Source organism: Mustela nigripes, chromosome 8 (assembly GCF_022355385.1).
Source record: "Mustela nigripes isolate SB6536 chromosome 8, MUSNIG.SB6536, whole genome shotgun sequence".
NCBI classification, from domain to species: Eukaryota; Metazoa; Chordata; class Mammalia; order Carnivora; family Mustelidae; genus Mustela; species Mustela nigripes.
Window position 1 is genome coordinate 4,469,686 of NC_081564.1, and position 22,489 is coordinate 4,492,174.

At 48.7% G+C, this 22,489-nt stretch overlaps 1 protein-coding gene across 2 annotated transcripts in view; it reads right to left on the reverse strand.

Annotated features, from left to right (window-relative positions):
• LOC132023068 (transmembrane protein 132B) overlaps positions 1–22,489 on the reverse strand; it is a 351,058-nt gene that overhangs the window by 197,434 nt on the left and 131,135 nt on the right. For both annotated transcript variants that reach the window (XM_059408193.1, XM_059408192.1), the window contains exon 2: positions 10,707–11,598. In XM_059408193.1, coding sequence (XP_059264176.1) covers positions 10,707–11,598 — 892 coding nt within the window. The remainder of the gene's footprint in view (positions 1–10,706; positions 11,599–22,489) is intronic.

Below are 22,489 nucleotides of genomic sequence, written 5' to 3' on the forward strand. Positions count from 1 at the left end.
TGCCTCCGGCTCAGGTCATGATCCCAGGGTCCTGGGATCAAGCCCCGAATCAGGCTCTCTGCTCAGCAGGGAGCCTGCTTCCTCCTCTCTCTCTGCCTGCCTCTCTGCCTACTTGTGATCTCTGTCTGTCAAATAAATAAATAAAACATTTAAAAAAAAAAAAACCTAAGATGGATTTTTGGATGGAAAGATAAATAGTAAGGCAAGAACAGTAAAATACTAAAATATTAATGGCAGAATCTCAATGGAGGGCATGAGAATGTTCACTATAAATTTCTTTCCTCTTTTCCCTATGGGTAAAATTTTTCATAATAAAATGCTGGGAAAATTATAAATATGATATATTTCCAACATCTAAATGACTATGGAGGATAATAAAATGAGCACTCTCCTACCAACAGGATTAACAAAAGAATATCAGATATGGCCTAAGTTCCCTGGATGCCTTCAGCCCACCTCCCCTGATGCTGGAGGTCCTGATGCCCATGTAGGTTTCATGCCACTGGCTGCATATGGGTGCACTGATGCACAACCAACAGAATCGGATCGCATGTTCTGAACCATACCCTGCCGTAGGTATGAGCCGACACTTTGCTTTGTTCTTCCCCTTGGCCGTAGATTGTAGAGATGTATCCAACAAATGTGACATGAAGTCCTTTATGAAGATTTTAGCTATTTACTCATCCATTCTCTCTGGTGGATGTTTCAGCAAAACCATCTCAAGGTGTGGCCTCTCTGAGCAGAGGACAGCCACCAGGCACCCAGATTCTGGGAATGGAAAGACCCGGGTTCAAATCCCTGACATTGTGGCTTTGCAGGCTTGAGCAAGTCACGAATCTTTCTGAGGCTCAGTGGGAGAGGAATAAGACTAGTTATCTTGTCCTTTCTCTCTTTGCCCTGTCTAGTCTCTGGCCAATGCCTAACATTGGTCAAACAAAACCAGATGATAGACACACACACACACACACACACACACACACACAGAGAGAAACACTCATCCAATGATGTTTGGGCTGCCAGGCTGGTAGTGATGCACCAGACACATCGCTGGATGTTGTGGAGCCAGGCCCTGCAAACATTTCAATCAGAGAAATGGCCCCCAGGGACAAGGAAACCCTAAGCACAGGAAAGAGGAAAGACAGGAAAGAGAGCTGTGAGTCTGGATGCCACGGTCAGGCACAGTCATGCACCAGCCACCCTGCAAAAAAACATCTGCAACAAAGAAGCAGCTACTGTTACTGTTGGTACTCCACTCTGCACACAGGCAGGAGGACAGCCTGAAGAACAGAGGGCTCAGAAGCACTACTGGTTTTCCTTATGTGTGTGAGAGCCCTGAAGATAATTATTCCGACCTCCTAACCTGGACCCCACCATGACTTCCAGGGTCAAATCCATACAACATCAAAGAGTAGCTTGGCCCAAGCCAAGCATTCACTAAATTTCAGCCACCACCAAAATCTAAGTATACTCCAATTTTCCAAAATTCGGACCTGATAGAAAGCTCTCTGCACACATTGAAACCCCCTTTTGTAGCCAGAATCCTCCAACCTCTGAAACTGACACCCATTCCTGCCGACCTCTGTCAGGGCGCCCAGACTCCGTCAGCTCTCCCAGGCAGGAGGGAGTCTGGGAGGGAAAACGAAGCAGAGGTGGAGCTTAGCGTCGTGCACTAACTAATGCAAACGGGCTCACTAAATGCAGAGAACGACATTGGAACTAGCTGAACACACTGCACAAGTCATGGTTTGTTTGAAAATTGATGTTTGTTTGAAAAATGGTCACCCTCCTTCCTGTCTAAGCACGGCTGAAATCTTAGCTCTAAGCCCTAGATGTGATTTAGGCTTCAGGATTGCAGACATCAGAGCACCTGTGTCTATGCACAGATTCCTCAAGGGAAATCTGACTTTTAGTCGGGGAAAAAATTAATAAAGCCTGGATTTGGGGTACCACCTGAGTAACATTTCGCTGAACAGGCCGCGGTTTGTTTCAGTGTGAAGGCAAGCGCTGAGATTATGAGCGTTTGAAACGGGGGACCAGGAGATGGGTATGCGCGTTGCAGGAGGCAGGCCCGGTTGGAGTCCTGGCTTTGTCGCATTCTGGCTATGGGACCCTTGGGCAGGTGACCTCATGCTTCTGAGCCTCTTCCTTGATCCCTAAGTAGTGGAAACAGGTAAGTTCCAGAGCTATCATGAGGATGAGCAAAACAACACACACAGAATCCAGTGGGAAGCCTGGCACACGACAGGAGCTCGTTCGGCGGATATGGTGGGCTTCGGGTTCCCCACAGTGTGTACTGGAGGGAGCTTCCAGAATCCACTTAGATGCTGCTGACAGGGGCAGCATCTGACCAAGCATTACAAACAAAACTGCAGCCAAGTGCCTTCCTGCAGGATCCTGTTTTTTCTTCACAGGAGCTCTTACCAGTTTTATTATATGAGAGGAAGGCAAGGCTCAGAGAGGTGAAGTAATTCGTACAAGGTCACACAGCCAATAAGGGGGAGCTGAAATCTGAACGATACCCTAATTTTAACTACTTGGAAAACTTGCCTCCCTGGCGTGTCCTGGGAGCACCGCATCCTTTGGTCATTCTGTCCTACTCACATACATTTATCATCTTTGTTTTCCTTTAATTGGTCAAAAGCTGCTCGTCCTCTGCAGCCTCCTTCTCTGGGAAGCCGGCCCTGGTTAAGCCCCATGGACTACACTGGTTTCCCTTTTCTGGTGTCACTTCCTGCCCATACCGCTTCCTCAAGGACTTACTCTGTACCTCGTGTTTCTAGGTAATGCTCCCAAGTCAAAATGCCAGTCCCCTCAAAGCCTTCTAGATGCACAGAGAACCCAGACAATCTTCCTTAATTCCAGAGCCCGGCAGAAAAAATCTAATGACTTCTTTGGAGACTAACTGCTCCTGGCTTACTTCTTCATATATATTCAAATAAGAAGTGATCAGGAAGAACCAGGACTCTTCTGTAATATTCATTTCTAATTGATTTTTTAAAAATTACCACATTCAGAGCATCTGGCTGGCTCAGTCGGCAGAACGTGTGACTCTTCATCTTGGAGGCACAAGCTGAGCCCCATGCTGGGCACAGAGCTTACTTACAAAATAAATGAATAAACAGACACATTTTTACAAAAATCACCCCACTCTAGGCAAGAAGCATTGATGGACACTGAGATTTATAAGTGAAAATATAATGTAAGGAAGGATATTTGCACAGTCTCACAGTATCTTCCCAGATGTTATGATTCCTAACTACAAGGGCGGGAAAGCAAGTTTCCAGTGAAGAAACTGGAAAAAAACACCACTTCAGCCAAGTGACCAACATCAGCGTCACTGGCAATAGGACACAGCGATGTCACATACCTCCACTAGGACACACCAAGGACACAGCCCTTCGTAGGCTTTCCTGCCAGATATGTACATCTTCAACCTAAATCGTGAGGAAGTCTAAGGCAAACCAAGCTGAGGAACACTTTCAAAAACAACTGGGCAGGGGGTGCCTGGGTGGTCAGGTCATGGTCTCAGGGTCCTGGGATCGAGCCCCGCATCAAGCTCTCTGCTAGGCAGGGAGCCTGCTTTCTCCTCTCTCTCTGCCTGTCTCCCTGCCTACTTGTGATCTCTCTCTCTATCAGATAAATAAATCAAAATCTTTAAAAATAAAAATAAAAAATTAACTGGCCAGCATGCTTTGAAAGCATCAAGGTCATGAAAGAGAACCAAAAAAAAAAAAAAAAAGACCAGGGAGCAGAATTCAGCCAACTAAGGTGCTATGAACCGTCTATGCAATGTGGGGCCCTGCACTGGGTCCTGGAGCAGAAAAAGGACATGATGGGAGCAACCAGAAGTTTTTAATAATGCCTGAAGGTTGGTTAATAATTTATACCAATGTTAATTTCCTGGTTCAGAAATTCCTGCTGTGATTGTGTGTGATGTTACCATTTGGGGAGACTACAATTTTTGTGACCTTTCCCTAAGTCTAAAGTTATTCCGAAACAAAAGGTTTTAAAAATAAATGAAATAAAATTTAAATATACTGCATTCTGTTTGTTTCCATCCCGGCACTTAGCACAGGTTTCAATTATGTATGATTTTGCTCATTTATCTCCCTCCACCGAGAATGTGAACTTGAATTTGAACTTGAGGGAGTGTGAGCCTACTCTCTGCAGCATGTGCTCCAGCCCCTTGGAAAGAGAGGCCAGGCTGCAGATGGAGGAAACCCACTCAGAACTTAGGACTTAGGACTGTCTTCTCACTGTTATTGATTTTTATCATACCGTTTCATCTGAACAGGCTATACTGGTTTCTATTTAAGGTGGCAAATGTCAGCTTTCTTTTTTCAATGTATTTTTATACATTTTGTGAAAGTGAATTGATCTGAAGAAAAATAGTAAATAAAAGAAGAGGGGCGCCTGGGTGGCTCAGTTGCTTAAGCATCGGCCTTCAGCTCAGGTCATGGTCTCAGTGTTCTGGGGAGCAGGAGGCGTTGAGCCTCACGTGGGGCTCCTGGATCTGCAGAGCCTTCTTGTCTCTCTTCTCCCCCAGCCCCCACAGCTCATGCTCACTCTCTCTCATTCTCTCTGTCTCAAATAAGTCTTTTTTTCTTTTAAATGCAAGAAGGCACACGGCTATGACTTGACCTATCAAGGGATGAGATGGTGGTAGTTAATGTGACAAAAAGATCCCGAAGATGGTGTGTGAATTACTGAAGTTCAGGACATAGTGACATAGCCCATGTAGAATTAGAAATGATGAATCCATTCTCACATTATAGGCAAAAGGACACTCTTGCCAGAATTGGAGCCTCAAAGTGTCCCAACCTTAAATACTTACTAAACTCTTATTTACATGCATCATGAATTCACACAATCCTGATAGTTTATATGCTCTTTGTCAAAGAACAATGCCTTGGAATACCTCCAAACTCATTCATTCATCTAACAAATGTTTCCTGAGCACTCACTCCCTGCCAGGCACTGTTCTAGATCCTTAGGACACATCAAAGAAGACAAAATTCCCTGCCTCACAGACCTCACATTCTAGCAGGAAGAGGTGAACCACTAATACTGATATATCACATCACAGACAAAAGTGGTATGTTCAGAAATCAGGGCAGGGCGGGGGTAGTGGAACAGGACTCCAGTGTTGAATGGGGAGGAGGCTGGGTCCTTTCGCACACTGGTCGCTGTTGGTGATGGAGTGAGTGGGAGAGTTGTGACAGACAAGCTCAAGGAAATGGCAGAAGCTGACCATGCAGGGCCTGCGGGCCAGTGGAAGGACTCTGGCTTTAGCTCAAAAAGAGACTTCAAGAGGAAAGGAAAGAGGTCGGGAGGCTCTTGTAGGTGTCCCACTGAGAGAGAACCCTGGCTTATACCTGGGGTCATAGCAATGGAGGTTTTATTCTGGATGTTATTAGAAAGGAAGAGCCCCAGTGTCTGCTGTCGTTCATATGTAGGGTGTCAGAGAATGGGAAGAGCCAGTCACATTTTTTAGGTGTTTGGCCTGAGCAACCAGAATGACGGCACCAAATGAAGTAGAACGAGGCACGTGGGTGGCTCAGTCGGTTAAGGGTCCAACTGTTTTGGCTCAGGTCGTGATCCCAGGGTTGTGAGATCGAGCCCCACATTGGGCTCCCTGCTGGACATGGAACGTGCTTAAGATTCTCTCTCTCTCTCTCTCTCTCTCCCTCTCTCTTGCCACCTCTGCCCCCATCCCTCTCTAAAAAGGAAGGAAGAAAGGAAAGGAATGGAAAGGGCAAGAGAAGGGTGAATGGAGAGAGAGAGGAAGGGAAGAAGGAAGAAATGGAAGAATCATCTGAGCACAAAGGTGACACTTCATAGTCACGTAATGCATACAGTGTCCCAGCTGCCGGTTAACAGGTAAACAATGGCACAGAAAGATTAAGTAACTTTCCCAAGATCACACAGTTGGTATGTGGCAGAGCCAGGATGCGAACACTGGCAGATTGGCTCCAGCGTCCGTGATCTTAACGCCTGAGCTCCACTGCTTAACAGGATGGGAGGTCGGCCAGAGCGGCTCTCTGTGTGAGCTGAGAGTTATTTCAAAAGATTTTTATTTATTTATTTGACAGACAGAGATCACAAGTAGGCAGAGAGGCAGGCAGTGGGGGGTGGGGGGGAGCAGTCTCCCCGCTGAGCAGGGAGCCCAATGTGGGGCTCGATCCCAGGACCCTGGGATCATGATCTGAGCTGAAGGCAGAGGCTTTAACCCACTGAGCCACCCAACCGCCCGGAGAAACTTATTTTAATAAATCAGACATAACGTTTTCCAGGAGCAGTCTAAGCCTCACATCACAGCAGTGTGGAGAATTGGAGCGGAGAAAATTTCATAGTATCTAAACTTTCTTGGAAGTGTAACAAAGATCTACCTGAGTCTAGCCCAGCATGGCCTTGCCAGCAGCCCTCAATCCCTCCAAACCACTTTACTAGCCCTTTGCCAAAAGGGTTTTCAGTGCATGGTCAGATTTAGATACTAATATTTAACGGAAACTATTTAGATATTAGAGAATAATCAACTCAACTTTGTTCAAATTGGCCTCAATACAATATGCAGTCTGAAATAGCAAAGTGACATGTGAAAACACACACATCTGTCCCCTTTCTATACATCTTTAGCTCTGAAATTCGATCTCAGCAAATCTCGTGCACACTCACGCTTTGATCCAGGGCTCCACATCTGAGCCAGAATGAAATGTCACATTTCATTCATAAAAGACATGATTAAAACAGACAATCAGTTATGTTGGGAAACCACACATTTCCCTAGGCTGGAAAACGGTGTTTTATTTTAAGAGATGGTATATACAAATGGACAATAGCCAGACCACATGTAATAATAAAACTCCGACACACCACCTTGTAGCCGTCAGGACAAAGAGCCAGACCATGGCCTCTGCAGTCGTCAGCCCAGAAAGGTCTGAACTTGGCACAGGACTGCCTGTGTCCCTTTTTATCGCCTCTGCTTCCAGCTCAGGGCCAAGCAGGAAAAGTCAACACATAAGATGCTCACTCCTTGTTAACCTGCCTCTGGCCTCTGCATACCAGCAACCTCCCACCCAAGCAAACCTGAGCCTTCCCTGCTTTCCACTAAGCTCCCCCACTCCAGCTTGCCCTTGAGTCTCCACCAGAAGCAAGTGATGGTGGCTGACTCCCTGGGTGTAGCCTCTGTGTGTACTCATTCGAGTGGCCCACAATTTCCGTGCATTTCTCTCTGGCCATGAAATGAAGCGTGCTATAAGGAGCAATCCTGTCTAGGAAAGCATGAAGATAAGCGACTGCAGGCTGGCGCAGAAAAGTTCAATAGGTGGAGACTGGTCCCCATCTAGACGTGCAGAGCAACCCAGAAGAGTGGTTTCAAGTGGCAGCTCCTGAGGCACAAACGTAGACCAGGGCCCCAAAACCAGTGCCTCCCCACCCCCATGACTTCAGCAAGCAACCCCTAACCTTTCCACGTCTGCTTCCACATCCACAGAACCAACATGAGGAACACTTCGTTTGGTGCCCCGCGTCTCAATAAAGGGTTTACGCAGAGCCCGGCACAGGGGCACACAAAAATGTACAGCCTGAGGGTCCCCGGGTGACTCAGCCCCTCAAGCATCAGACTCTTGATTTCCACCCAGGACATGATCTGAGTCGTGAGACTGAGCCCGGGGCTGAGCCGGGGGCCCCCTTAAGAGTCTCGCCCTCTGCCCCTCCCCCACCCCCTGCTCATGCCCACTCTCTAAAACGATTAAATAAATAAACACACAAAAAAGTAAACCTGCATTAATAGTATCAATCCATACATCGCAGCGCCCTAATAAGGCATCAGCGATAGTAAACAGCCGCCGCACTTCGCCCCTCCGTGAGCCTGGCCCCCGCCTGCCCTAATTGCCTACATGATGCCGCGGCGACCAACGGGGCAGCCTCACTGCCTGGGATGCCCGCGCCGGTCGTCCGGGCGCCCCCGACACGCGCGGGGCACGCGACGGTGACACCCGCCTCCGGGAGGAGACCCCAGCCCCTCCCTTGAGCACCGCATCCCCCTTTTCTCCAACAGTAGGTCGGCGGCCTCGCAAGACAAGCGCCCGCAGGAGCCGGAGGATGACCCGAGGGGGAGCGGAAGGCCGGTGTGCGACACCGCGGACGTCTGGGGGTGGCGGGAAACTGCGCAGGGCGCAACGCATCCTTCACCGCAGCCCACCCCAAGGTTAGAGAGCGGCCGCGCGCTCCAATCTACACGGGAATGCCAAATGCGCTAACACGCATGCGCGCGCGCACACGCACCGCCCCCGGACGCGCGCGCACGCACGAAACCCCACGTATGCTCGCGTACCTCCCCACGTATGTGCACGCGCACACCCCCTGCGCACGCGCGCACGTGCACGCACCCACCCCACGCATGCGCGCATGCGGCCTGGATTTCACTATGGCCGACACGGCAGACTCTCCGCCAGATGCTTGTCCTCCGGGGCAGCTCCAAGGCTCCACAACTGCTGCTGAAACAAAGGTGGGCGGACATTCCTCGGGTTGACCCGCCTCCTCGTGGTCCCTCTCCATCGCCTGCCCCGCAGCATCAGAGCCCAAGTGGGAGCGGAGAGGCCCAGGGGACTCTCCCCAGGAGGACGCCCTGAGCGCGCTGAAACCAAGAAGCGCCGTGGCTGCTGCTTCCTACCCCTTCCCTGGTGCGGACAGCCCGTGCTTGACCTCCCCGGGCCGCGTCCGAGCGAGAGCCCACTTCAGCTCTCCCATCAGCTTCCGCGGGAGGGAACCGGACGCGGGGGGTTCCGCCCCGCACCACGGGGACACCGCGGGGCCTCTTCCAGCCTCCCGGGCCTCCCCTCCCTAAATTAGGCTCCACGCCCTGGCAGGGCTGCTGGGCGCGCGCAGCCTGGGTGCCGCAGCTGCCCCTCCTCTCCTCCAGCCAGGAAAGGGGCTGCGAGAGAATGAAGGGCCCCTAGAGCCTTCCCAGAGCCGGACCGCCTGCGTGCACAACCCCGGCTCCCGAGCTGTGCGGCCTTGGGCAAGCTCCGGAACCGCTCCGTGCCTCAGAAAAATAAGGATAATAGTAGTGCTCCCCGCCTCGGGCTGTTCATTGCTGGAACTCAGGGACTTCCTGCATGTGAACAACTTCGAAACGTGGCCTGGACCATTCTCGGTCTTCGGTGAAAGTTAGCTAGTACCATTTAGACCATTTCCCTGGCCCCAAACGCCTTTTCCAACCAGGCTGCAGCACTTCCCTGACCACCAGACCGTCTGTTCTCCCTTTCCCCAAACTTCTCACCCAGCAATGTTCTCTCTACCCCAAGGGTGGCGAATAAGTTAAGTGTCAACCACGCCATCGCACAGGGACATGTAGGGGCTGCCAGGAGTCCTGAGCTCAATGCTATAACTGATTAACGATGTCTGCCGTGGCACAGGGAGTGCTAGAGCACTGCAGTCGATTAACGATGTCTGCCACGGCAGAGGGACCGCTGAAGCGCTGCAGTAGATTAATAATGTCCGTCCATGCAGAAGGCAGGCTCAGTGCTATGAGTGCAGAATCCATACTTTTGCCATTCTTGGTCTAGAGCAAGCATCTGGTGCTGCCTTCTATGGGAGGAATCTCTGCAGAGCAAGAACAGGGCTTTGGACCACCCCAACCCCACCACTAGAGTGATTAGCACAAAGCTGGGTCCAAACTGAGTTCTGGCTCAGTTATCACCAAAACTAACTCCAGAGGCTTCAAAGGGGAACTGGGCTTCCTGCTGGCTTCGAAACCTACTTGGGATCTGCCGGAGCCTCAGTAAACTATCGCAGGCCCCAAACAAACACACTTTCTGGCACATCGGCCTCCCTCAGAATCAAAGGAACTACACTGGGCTTATAATTAATTCCGCCTTCTCACCTGCAACCAGAAAAACAAGGCTCACTTACACGGCCCCACCACCTCAGCATCTGAGAGCTGGGAAAACAACCACAGGCCAACACTCGGGGATGATGCTGTTCCAAGACCTTCACCAAGTTGACTGATCCTCACAGCAACCCAAGACATACAGCCCATCGTAATTCCCATTCACCCATGAGGGAACAGAAGCCCAGAGAGGTTAGATGACTTGCCTCAGGGCACACAGCTGCTATGGGCAAAGCCACTGCTGCATCCCACTGCAAAGTTTTGTGAGAAAAATAAGCTAAATGCAGGTATGCCCCCCAGCACAGACTAGTAAAGCACGTTTTCCAACCCTAAAGCTGCATCTTTGTCATACAGAGACGGCTGATTTACTTTACTAAAGGATTCTTTACGGATTCTTCACTTTGATGAAAACCTGAGTGGTCAGAGACATTGTCTTGGAAGGCTCTTTCCTGTAGTTGGAAAGTGGAATTCATTCACAAAGTTTCAACTTACAGGCAGCAAGTCCAGGCCGGCAGTGATGGGTTCAGAGTGTCACTGGAGAGCTTACCTGTCAGCCCAAAAAGCTGCTCTCAGAGCACTTGTTCCTGATCCTAGCTTCACAACAGAATGACTTGGGGAGATTTTAGAGAATATAGATGCCCAGGGCCCATGCCCTAATACCCTGTTTCTCGACTGTGCCATCTTGCATGGGTCTCTATCCCATGTTTGTCAGTTTCCCCTCAACATGGGATACTCCACAGATCAGCAATACCACATAATTCACTGATGACCAAAAGCTGATTTCTATTCCACCCAACCCAGCAAAGCCACTTACCTAAGAGTGAAGTGGTCTGCCACAGAGCTGCTGGTCAGAGAGACCAAAAAGGTGGCCGTGTCCCCTTCCCGGATGAGGTTCAGGGGTACTGAGATGACAACATTCTCATCCAGGTTCACCAGGGACCACTTCAGATCGTCTTGAGTTGGGTAGACCACCACACTCCCAATCCTCTCCCGGGCTGGAGGCACCTGCTGGGGGCTGTCCTGGCCGGAGTGGATGTTGTTCTCCCATTTGCCCTCCTCCTCCAGTGGACACTGGCCAGCCTGGTCAGCCGGGTAGAGCGTGAAGAAGAGCTCCATCGCGGTGCCCCCCAGGATGGCCGGGATCTCCTCCTCGGGCTCCAGGTCCAGCCCAGAGCTGAACCACTCAGGCAGCAGCTCCAGCTCAGCCACACACAGCCCCGGGTCCCCTTGCAGCCGACAGCTGGCCGCCACTTCCCTGGCCTCGGGGAAGGCAAACATCTTGACACACGGTAGATTTTCCTCGGGGTCACTGTCGTCCCAGTCCATCCCGGTGATGTAAAACAAGGTCTGCACTTTGGGTCTGTTGGAGTAGATGGAGCTGTCCAGGATGTGGGATTTCAGCTTCCAGTTGAAGGGAAACTTCTCCACATTTCCAAAGGCTGGGGAAGTCAACAAGAGCTCCTGGGGGATTGTCTTCTCCGCTGAAAATGGGCCATAGCTGGCATTGATGGTCGGGGGGGTCCTGGCCCGGTAGATGAAGAATGACTCCACCCGCGCCTGCAGACTGGAGTTCCTCGTGACGTCCTGGTTGGCTTCCTTAAGGAAGAAGGCCTCCTCCGCGTCGGCGATGTGGAAGCTTGTGGGCAGATAGGCGGGGAGTGAGGAAAACCTCTGCAGACTATCCACGATCCCTCGGCTCTCCGTCTCTGCGTGAGAAAGGAAAGGAAAGGAAAAATAAAGGGCAGGCCCTGCAAAGCCAGACACCAACACAGTGCAGTCTGCACGCACCACCCCAGCAAACCACTCCCGGCCACACTGGGCCTCCCCTGACCTCAGCACAGGGTTCTATGGGAATCTTCCAAACCAGCCACTGTGGAGTGGGCAGGAGCTCATTTACCACTGATCCAATAGTCTGTGTGTGCACAGTCCCCCCCACCCTGCCCAAGGGAAAACATCCTCTCCACCTGCTCTCCAAAGACCCAAGTTCAGGGGATCACAGCCCTCTTCGCTACGTTGCCCCACAGAGAGGAGGCTGCCTGCCTGCAAAGACCACCCAAGCCAGCATTGTGCCATCGTACAGGACTTGCTACTGCTTCCTTGTTAGATAGTTACACTTCATCCTGTCCCTCCCAGACGCGGTGTCTACAAAGACATTCAGACATCTCTGTGATTCTGATTGAAAGGAGGGTGAAGCCATGGCTCGGGGTCCCCACGTCTACAAAGCTTGCCTTCTGAAATCTTAGCAGGAGTGCACAGGGACTGATCCATCTACAAGGACGTTCCCCGCAGCATCATTGTTGAATTGCACACGAACTTGGGAGCGCACATGTGAGAGCCAGAATCCCGCTCTGTGGCTTCCTAACCGAGCCACTCAAGCGAGCTACTTTAACCTCTCTGAGCTTCAAACATCCTCATGTAGCGTAGGATGTAAATGTAACTTCTACCTTATTGGGTTATTGTAAGGAGTAATGGGTTAGTAATACAAAGCTTTCAGAACAGTTCTGACACACCCGTAAATATCCACCAGTCGTGCTATTGTTACTAGCATTACTATTTCTGGTTGAAACATTCTAAAGGTTTATCAAAAGGAGACCAGATAAACTATATGTTTGTACAGTGGGATTACAGGCAGCTGTAAGAAAAATGAAATGGAGCTACATGGACATACTTGAAAAAATGTTCACAATATGCCACTAAGTATAAAAAAATATAAATTATATGGGCACCTGGGTGGCTCAGTGGGTTAAGCCTCTGCCTTTGGCTCAGGTCATGATCTCAGGGTCCTGGGATCGAGCCCCACATCAGGCTCTCTGCTTGGTGGGGAGCCTGCTTCTTCCTCTCTCTCTGCCTGCCTCTCTGCCTACTTATGATCTCTCTCTATCAAATAAATAAAATCTTTTTAAAAAATTATAAATTATAAATGTATCCTCTATAATCCTACTTAGATTTTTTAAGGTTCCATAGGTATGTGTATATAAATGTACATGTAATTATGTTTGTGTGTCTATAGAACCAAAGAGAAAGGGTTTCACTTTTTGACATCTACATTTCTACTTTCTTTAAACTTTTACAACTACATATTATTTTGTTACTTAAAATATATACATAAACGTGTAGATGTGTTTTGGTATACATATATGTATGTGCGTGTTTCTTTCAAGCAGGAAAACACAGACCCAACAAGCATTTTCAAACTAAAGAGAGCCCACCAGGAACCAGGGTTGGCAAATCAGGCTAAGAACACACAAGGCTCCTTCCCTGTCCCGAAATAATAAATCTCCAACCCTAGAGCCGGCACAAGAAGAAATGCAACCAGGCAGCAGTGTCTGAGATGCAGCACTGCTAGAGCATCAAAGGCAAATATATACCAAACCATAGACCCTAACTCCTGGCAAGGTTTTGTTTTTTGGTTTTTTTTCCGTAGCCATTACAAATTCTGCAAAAAGTACTTCTCTATTGATTTAATTTGGGGGGCCCCTTTTCAGGGCTGTCCTTGAGATTTCCTTGTCCAAAGCTCTCCTTGCCCAGAGGATGACAAAATTGTAATTAGGAGATTGGGGTAAGATACAATCATAGAGGGCCCGATGCATCATTGCTCCGAGAAGGTGTTCAGAAAGCAAGTTCACCACAAAATACTGCATGATCTCACTAGCATGTGGAACCTAAAATAGCCAGATTCTTAGAAGCAGAGAGCAGGATGGTGATTGCCAGGGTCTGCGGTTGGGGAGGGGGAGTGGGAAGGTGTTGGTCAAAGGCTACAAAGTTTCGATCATGCAAGATGAATAATCTCTGGACAGCTAAGGCCGGGCACGTGACATAGTTAACCAGCCTGTATTATATGCTGTAATGTGCTAAGAGGATGGATTTTCAATTAAATCGAAACACACACACACACACACACACACACGCACACAAATGGTAGCTAGGTAGAAGTAAGGAATATGTTAATTAGCTGGGTTGTGATTATGGAGACATGAGTACTTGTATCAAAACATCAGACTGTACCTCTTAAATATATACACGTTTTATATGTCAATATCTCAAGGAAGGAAGGACGGAAGGGAGGGAGGAAGGATCTTTTCAAGTGTCACCAATACGGCCAGTCCTTGTCAGATTAATTATTGGAGAAGCAGGGTTATTACCCATCCACTCCTCCGATTATCTATCTAGCTATATTTACCACTCATTCGTCTTATTTCCAGCACTGTGGCACATAGGGCTATCACGGGGACAGGACAGATGTGATTTCTGCCCCCAAGGAGCTGGCCCATCTAGCATACATGAAGCAATGAGGGAACCGAACATTAACACCTTTAAAAATGTCCATCCCCGAATTCCCCACCTAGCAGTCAAGCTCAGGAAATAATCCAGAGACCAGGAAGGAGACCAATGGACAAGGAGGTTCGTCACAAGCGTGATTTATCAAGCCAACATGCCAGAAGCAACCTAAAAGCCCACCGCGAGGGAAGCGACTGAGTAAATGAGGAAAACCCTACTGTGTGTGTGACCCTGAGCCGTCAACTGCACCATGACTTCGACAAACATTGAGGATCGTGAGAAAATGCTTACGACATGGTGGGGAAGCAGCAGACATCGAAACTCTATTTAAACTATCCCCAATCTGTTTAAAATATATACACATAAGCACAAAATACATCCTATACTATACATACTATATATTGACTTTCATCATACAGACACACATTTCCTCCAGAATGTATCCTATGAGTTGGGTAGGATTTGGGGGGAACCCGGGGGTGGGGAGCGCAGAAATGATTTTGAAGAATTAGCCTCATCTAAAGAAAAGTTTTGGCTACTGCCGCCACCAAGGGGCAATTTGTATTTTGACAATGTCAAGCTATGCAGAAGCGCCATCCCATATGAAATTTAGATTAGTTTTTCTGTTGGTTTATTTCCCCTCTCCAAACCAGGAATTGCAATTCTAGGAGAATCTGACCATGAAATAATTGGCAACAAGGGAACATCTGCCTCGAGCAGCATGATAGCACCCTTCAGCGGAGCAAAATGGGCGCCCAGCCGACCAGACCTGGGAAGAGGTGGGGCCCAATTTCACCTTCTGACAAAATGCAGGGGAACCCCAAGGCAATGTTTAAATTCTGACTTATTTATAAATGTGGAAAAGGAAATTAAAATTATGCAGAGTCTAATATGCCCTGTTTTCATTGTGCATCAGTTCATTTTTTTTAATCATTTGTCAATATTTTATGCAACTCAAAAATTGATTTACAAGAAATTTAAAGCTGTGCCTCCTCTCTTGTTTATTGTGGCCAAAGCCTGCATTTTATCTGAAATAACAGTGTGAGGTTTACAATCCTGCCCCACCATAACTCAAGCAAAATGCAGTACAAATTCTGTCTGAGAGCTTATATAGGAAGCCATAAACATCAGCTGTCAGGGCCTCATTTTGTCCTCGAACCAGGTTGCAACAAAATATGATATCGGAATTTAGGAGTATTTTATAAAGCCATGGGACTGTGTGCTGAAAAATACGCCCATGGCCTGAGCAGCTACCACCCGTCCCTCTCATCCCCAGGCGTCATATAGTGGCCCCATTCTTTTTCCTCTTGGCAGGTAGACCATATGGCCCGAACTAAGGAGCCCCTATTCAGTCTGCTGGCTTCCGAGAGATTCACCACCCCATCCAGAGGAGGAGGCAGGCCCTGAGAGCATGAAATGAAGGAGTCTTAGGAGGCCCAGATGAACAGCACTTTGATCACTGTGCTGCTTATGAGCCAGAAGGAGAGTCAAGCTCAGATTCATCGAGAACACAAGGTGTGCGGGAGGGATGCTGTATGGCTTGGGTGGGAAACCTTCGAGAATGAAGCAATCCACAGGGCACAGGGCATGGAGAGGGGAACCCTGGTGGAGTTCACTAACATCGCCAGCCCAGCTAGTAGCTAGTTACCAATCTTGTGGCTACCAGTCACCTACCAAAGGGTAATGGCCTGGACATTTCTGCAGCTGAATCTCTTTTTCTAATTCCCACAAGAAAAGCCAGGCCTGCACAGCCAGGTGTAGGAAGCTTTCTTTCTAGGGGGCCAGGTGGCCAAAGTCTTTGAAAAACACCAGCAAGACACATTCCTCACTGATCTGTGGAAGTATGGCCCTAACACCTGGTAATTCTCAACCCTGGCTGTGCAGGAGATACACAGGGTAGGAAACATAAGAATCATCCCTGGTGGGTATGAATCAAATCATACCCACCAATTTGATTTAGATGGTCTCAGGCGGGGCTGATTGTCTCTGTGTTCCCTAGATGACTCCACTGAACAGCAATGATACCACGGAGGAGACAGGAGCTGCTTTGTGTCTACCCAAAAATCAAGTCATCCATTGCCTTGGGGGGCAAGTGTTGGGTCATACGCCAACAAGTTCATTAAGGATTAGCTGGGACTATAAATTACAGCAAGAGGAAAACATAAAATATAGAAACGTCACCACTTACATAATCCTTGCAACGTACCACCTTACAGGGAGCGACCCTTCGTCTTCTCAATCGTTTGGTTAGGAGGATTTGAGTATTGTCCCCACCCGTAGGTGGGGAAACTGAGGCATGCAGGGGGTGGTTCTGTGACCTACCTAAGATCCCACAGCCAGTAAGCAGCAGAGGTGGGATTCTGTGCAAGCTGGCTAGCCCCGGGCAGAGCTCAGGGTCCCAGCCACCACATTCTGCTGCCACGGGAAAGCTCGGCAAGCAACATCTATCCCAGGAGAGCTCGAGCCATGACTCAGAGGAACTGCCAATGTGCCTCTGAACTGGCCGGCTCTCAAAGCACAAGATGAGATCATCAGTTGGACGCTATCCATAAGATGAAAGCCAGAAGCAAAGCTTTTTCTGGCTCTGAGAGAGATTCCTCTGTGGGGTGCCCCTGAAGGGACCCTGCAGGGTAGCACAGCACCTTACAAAAAAAAAAAAAATCCTACCCTTTTCATCTCTCTCCTTGAACAGGCTTCCTTCCCAGACCAGCTGAGGGCCTAGAAAGAGGTAGAGGGTACAACACTGGAGATTATATCCTCAGGCAAAAGCTGGGGGTACAAATATTCTACAGAGACAAAGGCTAACGCACAATATTTAAAAGAGAAGGGAGGGTATCAGTCTTTTCACTCATGATGTGCACCACTCCCTTTATGCCTAGAAAGCCCTCCCCATGTCCCAAGATCAAATACACACTCACAGATGCTTTCACCTAGTTTTCTGTGGGTGGGGGCATGTAGACACATGTGTGGGTCCACATTTTTACACTGAATTTTTTTTATTGAGGAATCTTCGACAATTAAAAATTATATATATTTCAGATGCACACTTGGATGATTCGATACACAGATAGACATATTGCAATGAAATCATCTCTACAGTCAAGCTAACTCATCTCAGAGGGTGATGGTATGTGAAGGAGCTTGAATTTTTTTTCCTTTTTTCTTTTTTTGGTAGCAAGATTATAGCTATCCCCTCTTTGCGGATTTCAGGTACTACATTTAAGTCCTGAATCCGCCTGCCATCTCTAGGTGCATGATGTGAAGGGAGACTCTGACAGCAGTAGTGTACACTGGGTACACTGAATCAGCCAGTGGTAGTATTCTCTTTGACTTCACAGTTTAGTGGGAGAGGGGGGTTGTGGGATGAAGCCTTTACAAAGGTAACTGAGCTCAAATGAGGCCACAGGGCAGGGGCTAATCCAGCACGAGGGGTGTCTTCATAAGGACAGGGTCGTGTGCAGGCGCCCATGCATGTGGAAACACAGGAGAAGCCGTCTACCATGTGAGCAGAGAAGCCTCAGAAGAAATCAACCTGTGGACACCAGGATTTGGGGCATCTGGCCTGCAGAGTTGTGAGGAAATAAACTCCTGTTGCTGAAGCCACTCAGTTTGTGGTTCTTTGTTAAGGAGGTCCTGGAAGCTCACACCAGGTTACTATTTTATATCAAATTTCTATTAGCTGGACTTCCCTATGTTTTGCCTTCCATGCTAACTGTAGAATCATTTTGTCAGCTCCCATGCCAGAACTTAAGCCGACTCTTACCTGGAGGCAAGGCTCCTGCATATGGGGGTTATGAATGCCTTTCAAATTTCTGATATATTTTTCTATGTGTTTTCAACTCTTGTAGAATGAACATGTTGTGCTTACTCAAGCTAAGGGAAATATTGACATTTTTCCCTTAGAAAGAAAGATACAGAATTTGATTTCAAGTGGTAGACCGAACACATTTCCCCCCATCTCCACAGAAGCCCCACAGAAATAAAAACATAAAAGTACAAAGGAGGAATAAACCTATTATCTAGAGAAATGAAGGAAGGCCATCTGAAGAAAAAGTATTTCAACAAGTTTCTGGAAGACAAGTGGATGAGAATGCACTGAAGGGCAAGACAGCAGACGGATCCTTGGGCTAGAACATTCTGTGAGTGCTGCAGACAGGTTCTGGGCTACTCTGCCCACCAGGACCCAGACTCGATGTTGGCACACACAGCAAGGATGGGGGGGGGAGGGCTGAAAAATAGGGGAGTAACTAAACTCTGTAGATGGGACGTCTAGACAATGAGGCATCACATCTGTGGGAGAGATGGCTGTCAAAAAAAAAAGAAGAAGAAGAAGAAGAAAAGAGAAGCCCTTCTCTCCTACCATCCCCTCCCTGAGAAAAGGCAGAATACTTATCTCCAGTCAAAACTCAACCCTTCTCTGAGGAGACCGCATTAACCCTCGAGATAAATGTCAGTCATTCAAGTGTGGTGGGTGCTGGTGCCCTCATCCTGAGAGGGGATGTAAGCGGACAGCCGCCGTGCAACAATGGGAACCAAAGTTACACACGGAGAAGGTCACATGGGAAGTCAGAAGGAGCTAACCACAACACGAGATAAACGAATAAACAAAATAAAATAAGCTCCTACTTGCCTAAGCCCCTGGGGCCAGAGATTTCTGTCACCCGCAGCCAAATACAATGTGAACTGTGAAGAAAACAGAGTAGGAAGGGGTGTACATGAGCTTAGTCCTCCTCTCTTTAGAAAGCATTGCTGTCTAAACGCATTACTTGTGTTAACGCAAGGCATAAAGGTGGAGTAGTATGTACAGTGATTGAAATAATCAGCAGTAGAACTGGAAGCAGAAATGGTGGGCCACGGCTGGCTTTGGGGAGGAAGATCAAAGACACAGAGAGATGGAAGACTAGTGCCTCTCTTTGGAAGTTATGCCGTATCATTTTATTTTTCCCATATGCACTCAGGGCTGTGACAATGAGCAGGCTTTGTCTGCTCACATCTGACACTAGCCAAGCAGGGGAGGGCAGCATTGAACAGTGTTGGAAGGTGGAGCAGGGGAGCGAGGGGTGAGCAGCTTTAGTCTAGACAATGAGGCATCACATCTGTGGGAGAGATGGCTGTCAAAAAAAAAGAAGAAGAAGAAGAAGAAAAGAGAAGCCCTTCTCTCCATAGCAGTCCATGTGGCTGCTTGGCCAGGAATTGTCCCAGTTTCTTCTACATCCAGGGGCCATGGCACGAGTTCTGGCCAATGAAATATAGGTATTACATATTACTGTGAAGCCAAAACTGTTATCTTTCACCTTCCAGCAGGGAGAGGAGGAGTCTGAGTCCCCAGGTGGTGACGGAGCTATGAGCTGGAAGAAGCCTGGGCCCCTGCATCTCCACCTGGAGGAGAGCCTGCCGAGCGTGAGCACCCACACTGGATGTGAGCAAGGAACCACCCAGTGTGCTGAGCCACTGCGACGTTTGTAAATGACAGCCACTAGCAACACTGCACCAAGACCACGTGGTCTGGGCTAACAACTCCAACAGCTGCGAGCCTGCCCTGGCAAAAACATAGGACAAATCACACACCTCTTCCTTCATGGAAACGGGCTTTTGTTAGCGCGGAGGAGAAAGATGTTCAGAGGAACGGAGTGAGGGGCTGTAAAACCAATGTGAGAGATTTCCGTGGGCACCAGATGTAGAAAGAGCATTATTAAACGGATTACATAGATCTTAGTGACAGTAATTTTGACCTCCTATAGGCACCGTCAGCTGTTAAACAGTAGGAAATGTTGATGACCTTGTTCTGATTTCCATTTATATTTATTCTAAATTGGACACCTCCGAGATTGTTTAAATAAAAAAGGGAAATTCACTAAGTGATGCTGACAGCTCAGCCCCTGTCTGTGGGGGAGGCCACGGAGGCTCACTAGAGGCGAAGGGACAGCTGGGCTAGGCCCTCAGGCCTGCCAACGGCTCAACTGATGTACCCAGACAAGTCACTTCATCTCTCTGAGATTCAATTTCCCTCTCTGTCAAATGGGGGGTCATCTCCTGCCACCCTCCCTGCCACCACGAGGGAAACTCAGCATGTGACTTATCACTGTATAACTCCATTTACAGGAATGTCCCATGGGGAGCCCATGTGCTTTGGACTTTTCACTTGTTCAGACCTGACTTCTCTATATCTGGTCATTGTTGATATCCAACATGATTCTTGGGGGCGCCTGGGTGGTTCAGTCAGTGAAGCATCTGACTCTTGATTTCAGCTCTGGTCATGATTGCTGGGTCGTGAGATCGAGCCCCTCTTCTGGCTCTGCAATGAGTCCTTGAGATTCTCTCTTCCTCTCCCTCTGCCCCCCTCCCCTGCCTTCCTTCACATGCGTTCTCTCTCCTTCTCATTAAAAAAAAAAAAAAAAAAAAAGAGGGAAAATAGTGATTCTTTCAGGTCACAGAGAACCATACCAAGTCTAAACAAAATCAGAATTTAATGGCAGTCCGAGCTGGGAAGTCCAAGAGTGGGCTAGCCTCAGGCCTGGCTAGATTCCGCATCTAACCAGATGTCTTCAGCTAGAGAGTGGGTGAACAAATGGTACCTCCACGGAACGGAATAGTACTCAGCAAGGAAGGAGAACAAAGGGTGGATACACGTGGATGCATTTTAAATACATTCTGCTGAATGAAAGAAGGCAACCACGAAAAGCTACCTACCGTGGGATTCCACTTATGTGAGGTTCTGGAAAAACCTCGACTAGAAGGATGGAGACTAGGTCATAGACTGCTAGGAGTTACAGGCTGGGGAGGTCTGACTATAGAAAAAAAAAAAAAATTTTAAGGACTGGGGGTGAGGGTAACGGAACAGTCTTGGATCCTGGCTGTGGTGGCACTTACACAAAGCTCTGCAGGTGTCAAAAACTCATAGAACTATATGCCAAAAAGAGCCAATTATACTGAAAGTAAATTTTAAAAGTAGTTTTTTAAGATGCACTTTCATCTGCCGCTCCGCTCCCTTCCATGGAGCCGGTTTCATTCTCAGTATGCACGGCACAGCATCAACAGCATCACTGAGCCTCCCGTCTTCCTTCCTCCCATCCAACAAGACCACACCGCAAGGAGGAAGCCCGCAGGGCATCTCCCTGGCCCTCACGGGTCACACACATACCCATCCCCAAATCAATCACTGCAGCCGGTTCTGATTGGCGCACCCAAAGTCCTGTCTCCCTCCCCGGGAGCCTGGAAGTAGATGAGCTCCAGGGGGAGTATACTGTGGCGGTGCAGGGGACCCCCCCCAAAAAAAAACCATCATCGGGGCACCATTTTGAGAAGGATGAGGATATTCTTTGTAAGAAGCATCACAAAAATCCACTCTGTTATCCAAATGGAACAATCTCCTCCAGATGAAGGCTGACTTCTTTACAGCTAGTACCACTCTCAACGATGTCGATGTTAAAAAAAATCAGGAGTACATCTACAGTCACAAACCGCACATGTCAGCGATCACGCAGAACGAATGAGTTTAACCTTTAGGCTTTGACATACTCCGTCTGAAACCCGGGTTGGGTCATCTGAACCCAGGACCCGCACAACAATCAACATCCTCGGCAGGGCTGAAACGTTTACTTTAGAATATTGGGCCTTGGAGGTGAGCTCAGCAGGCAGGGACGAGACCACTAGACACCGGGCCCCAAGCTCAGAAGGGCCCGTGGCTGTTTCAATGCTCTGCCGTCACACTCCACGCCTCTGAAACTCTCGGGAGCTTGTCTTTGAACTTGAGCTTCGTACGTGCAGAAGCATGGGACCAGGAAGGAGACACACAAGCTTGCTCGCCCTACGCTCCTCTGCTGTCCCTTGCTGCTCTGTCTGCACACTGTTCACCGTGGCCCAGGAGCCCAGCATTCCGGAGGACCTGAGACCCGGGGGAGGTCAGTAAGAGCGGAAGCAAGCTCAGACCAGCGCGGTGATCAGAGATGCACAGGCAGCGGCGACTGCAAAGCCCTACGGTGTGCCAGTCAGGCGCAGACACAGTTGAGGTAGTTCTGGGCACAGGTTTCACGGCGGTGGGAAGAAGAGAAAGCATGTGCACGTATGAGCTAGAAAATACGACTGGCATCATTTTGAGGATTCTGCATGTGGGTTAATTGCTCTTCTGTTTGCATTTACAACTGGTACTGTGCAATCAAAAAATGAGTGGTACACCACTTTAACAGCATGGAAGATAAAAATCCTATGACCACCTCAACAGATGAAGAAAAAGCACTGGACAAGCGCAGTGAAACGCCACGAACCTGGGCTAGCTCGGGTCAGTCCAAGAGCACTCGTGGAACACCTTCCCTTCTCTTT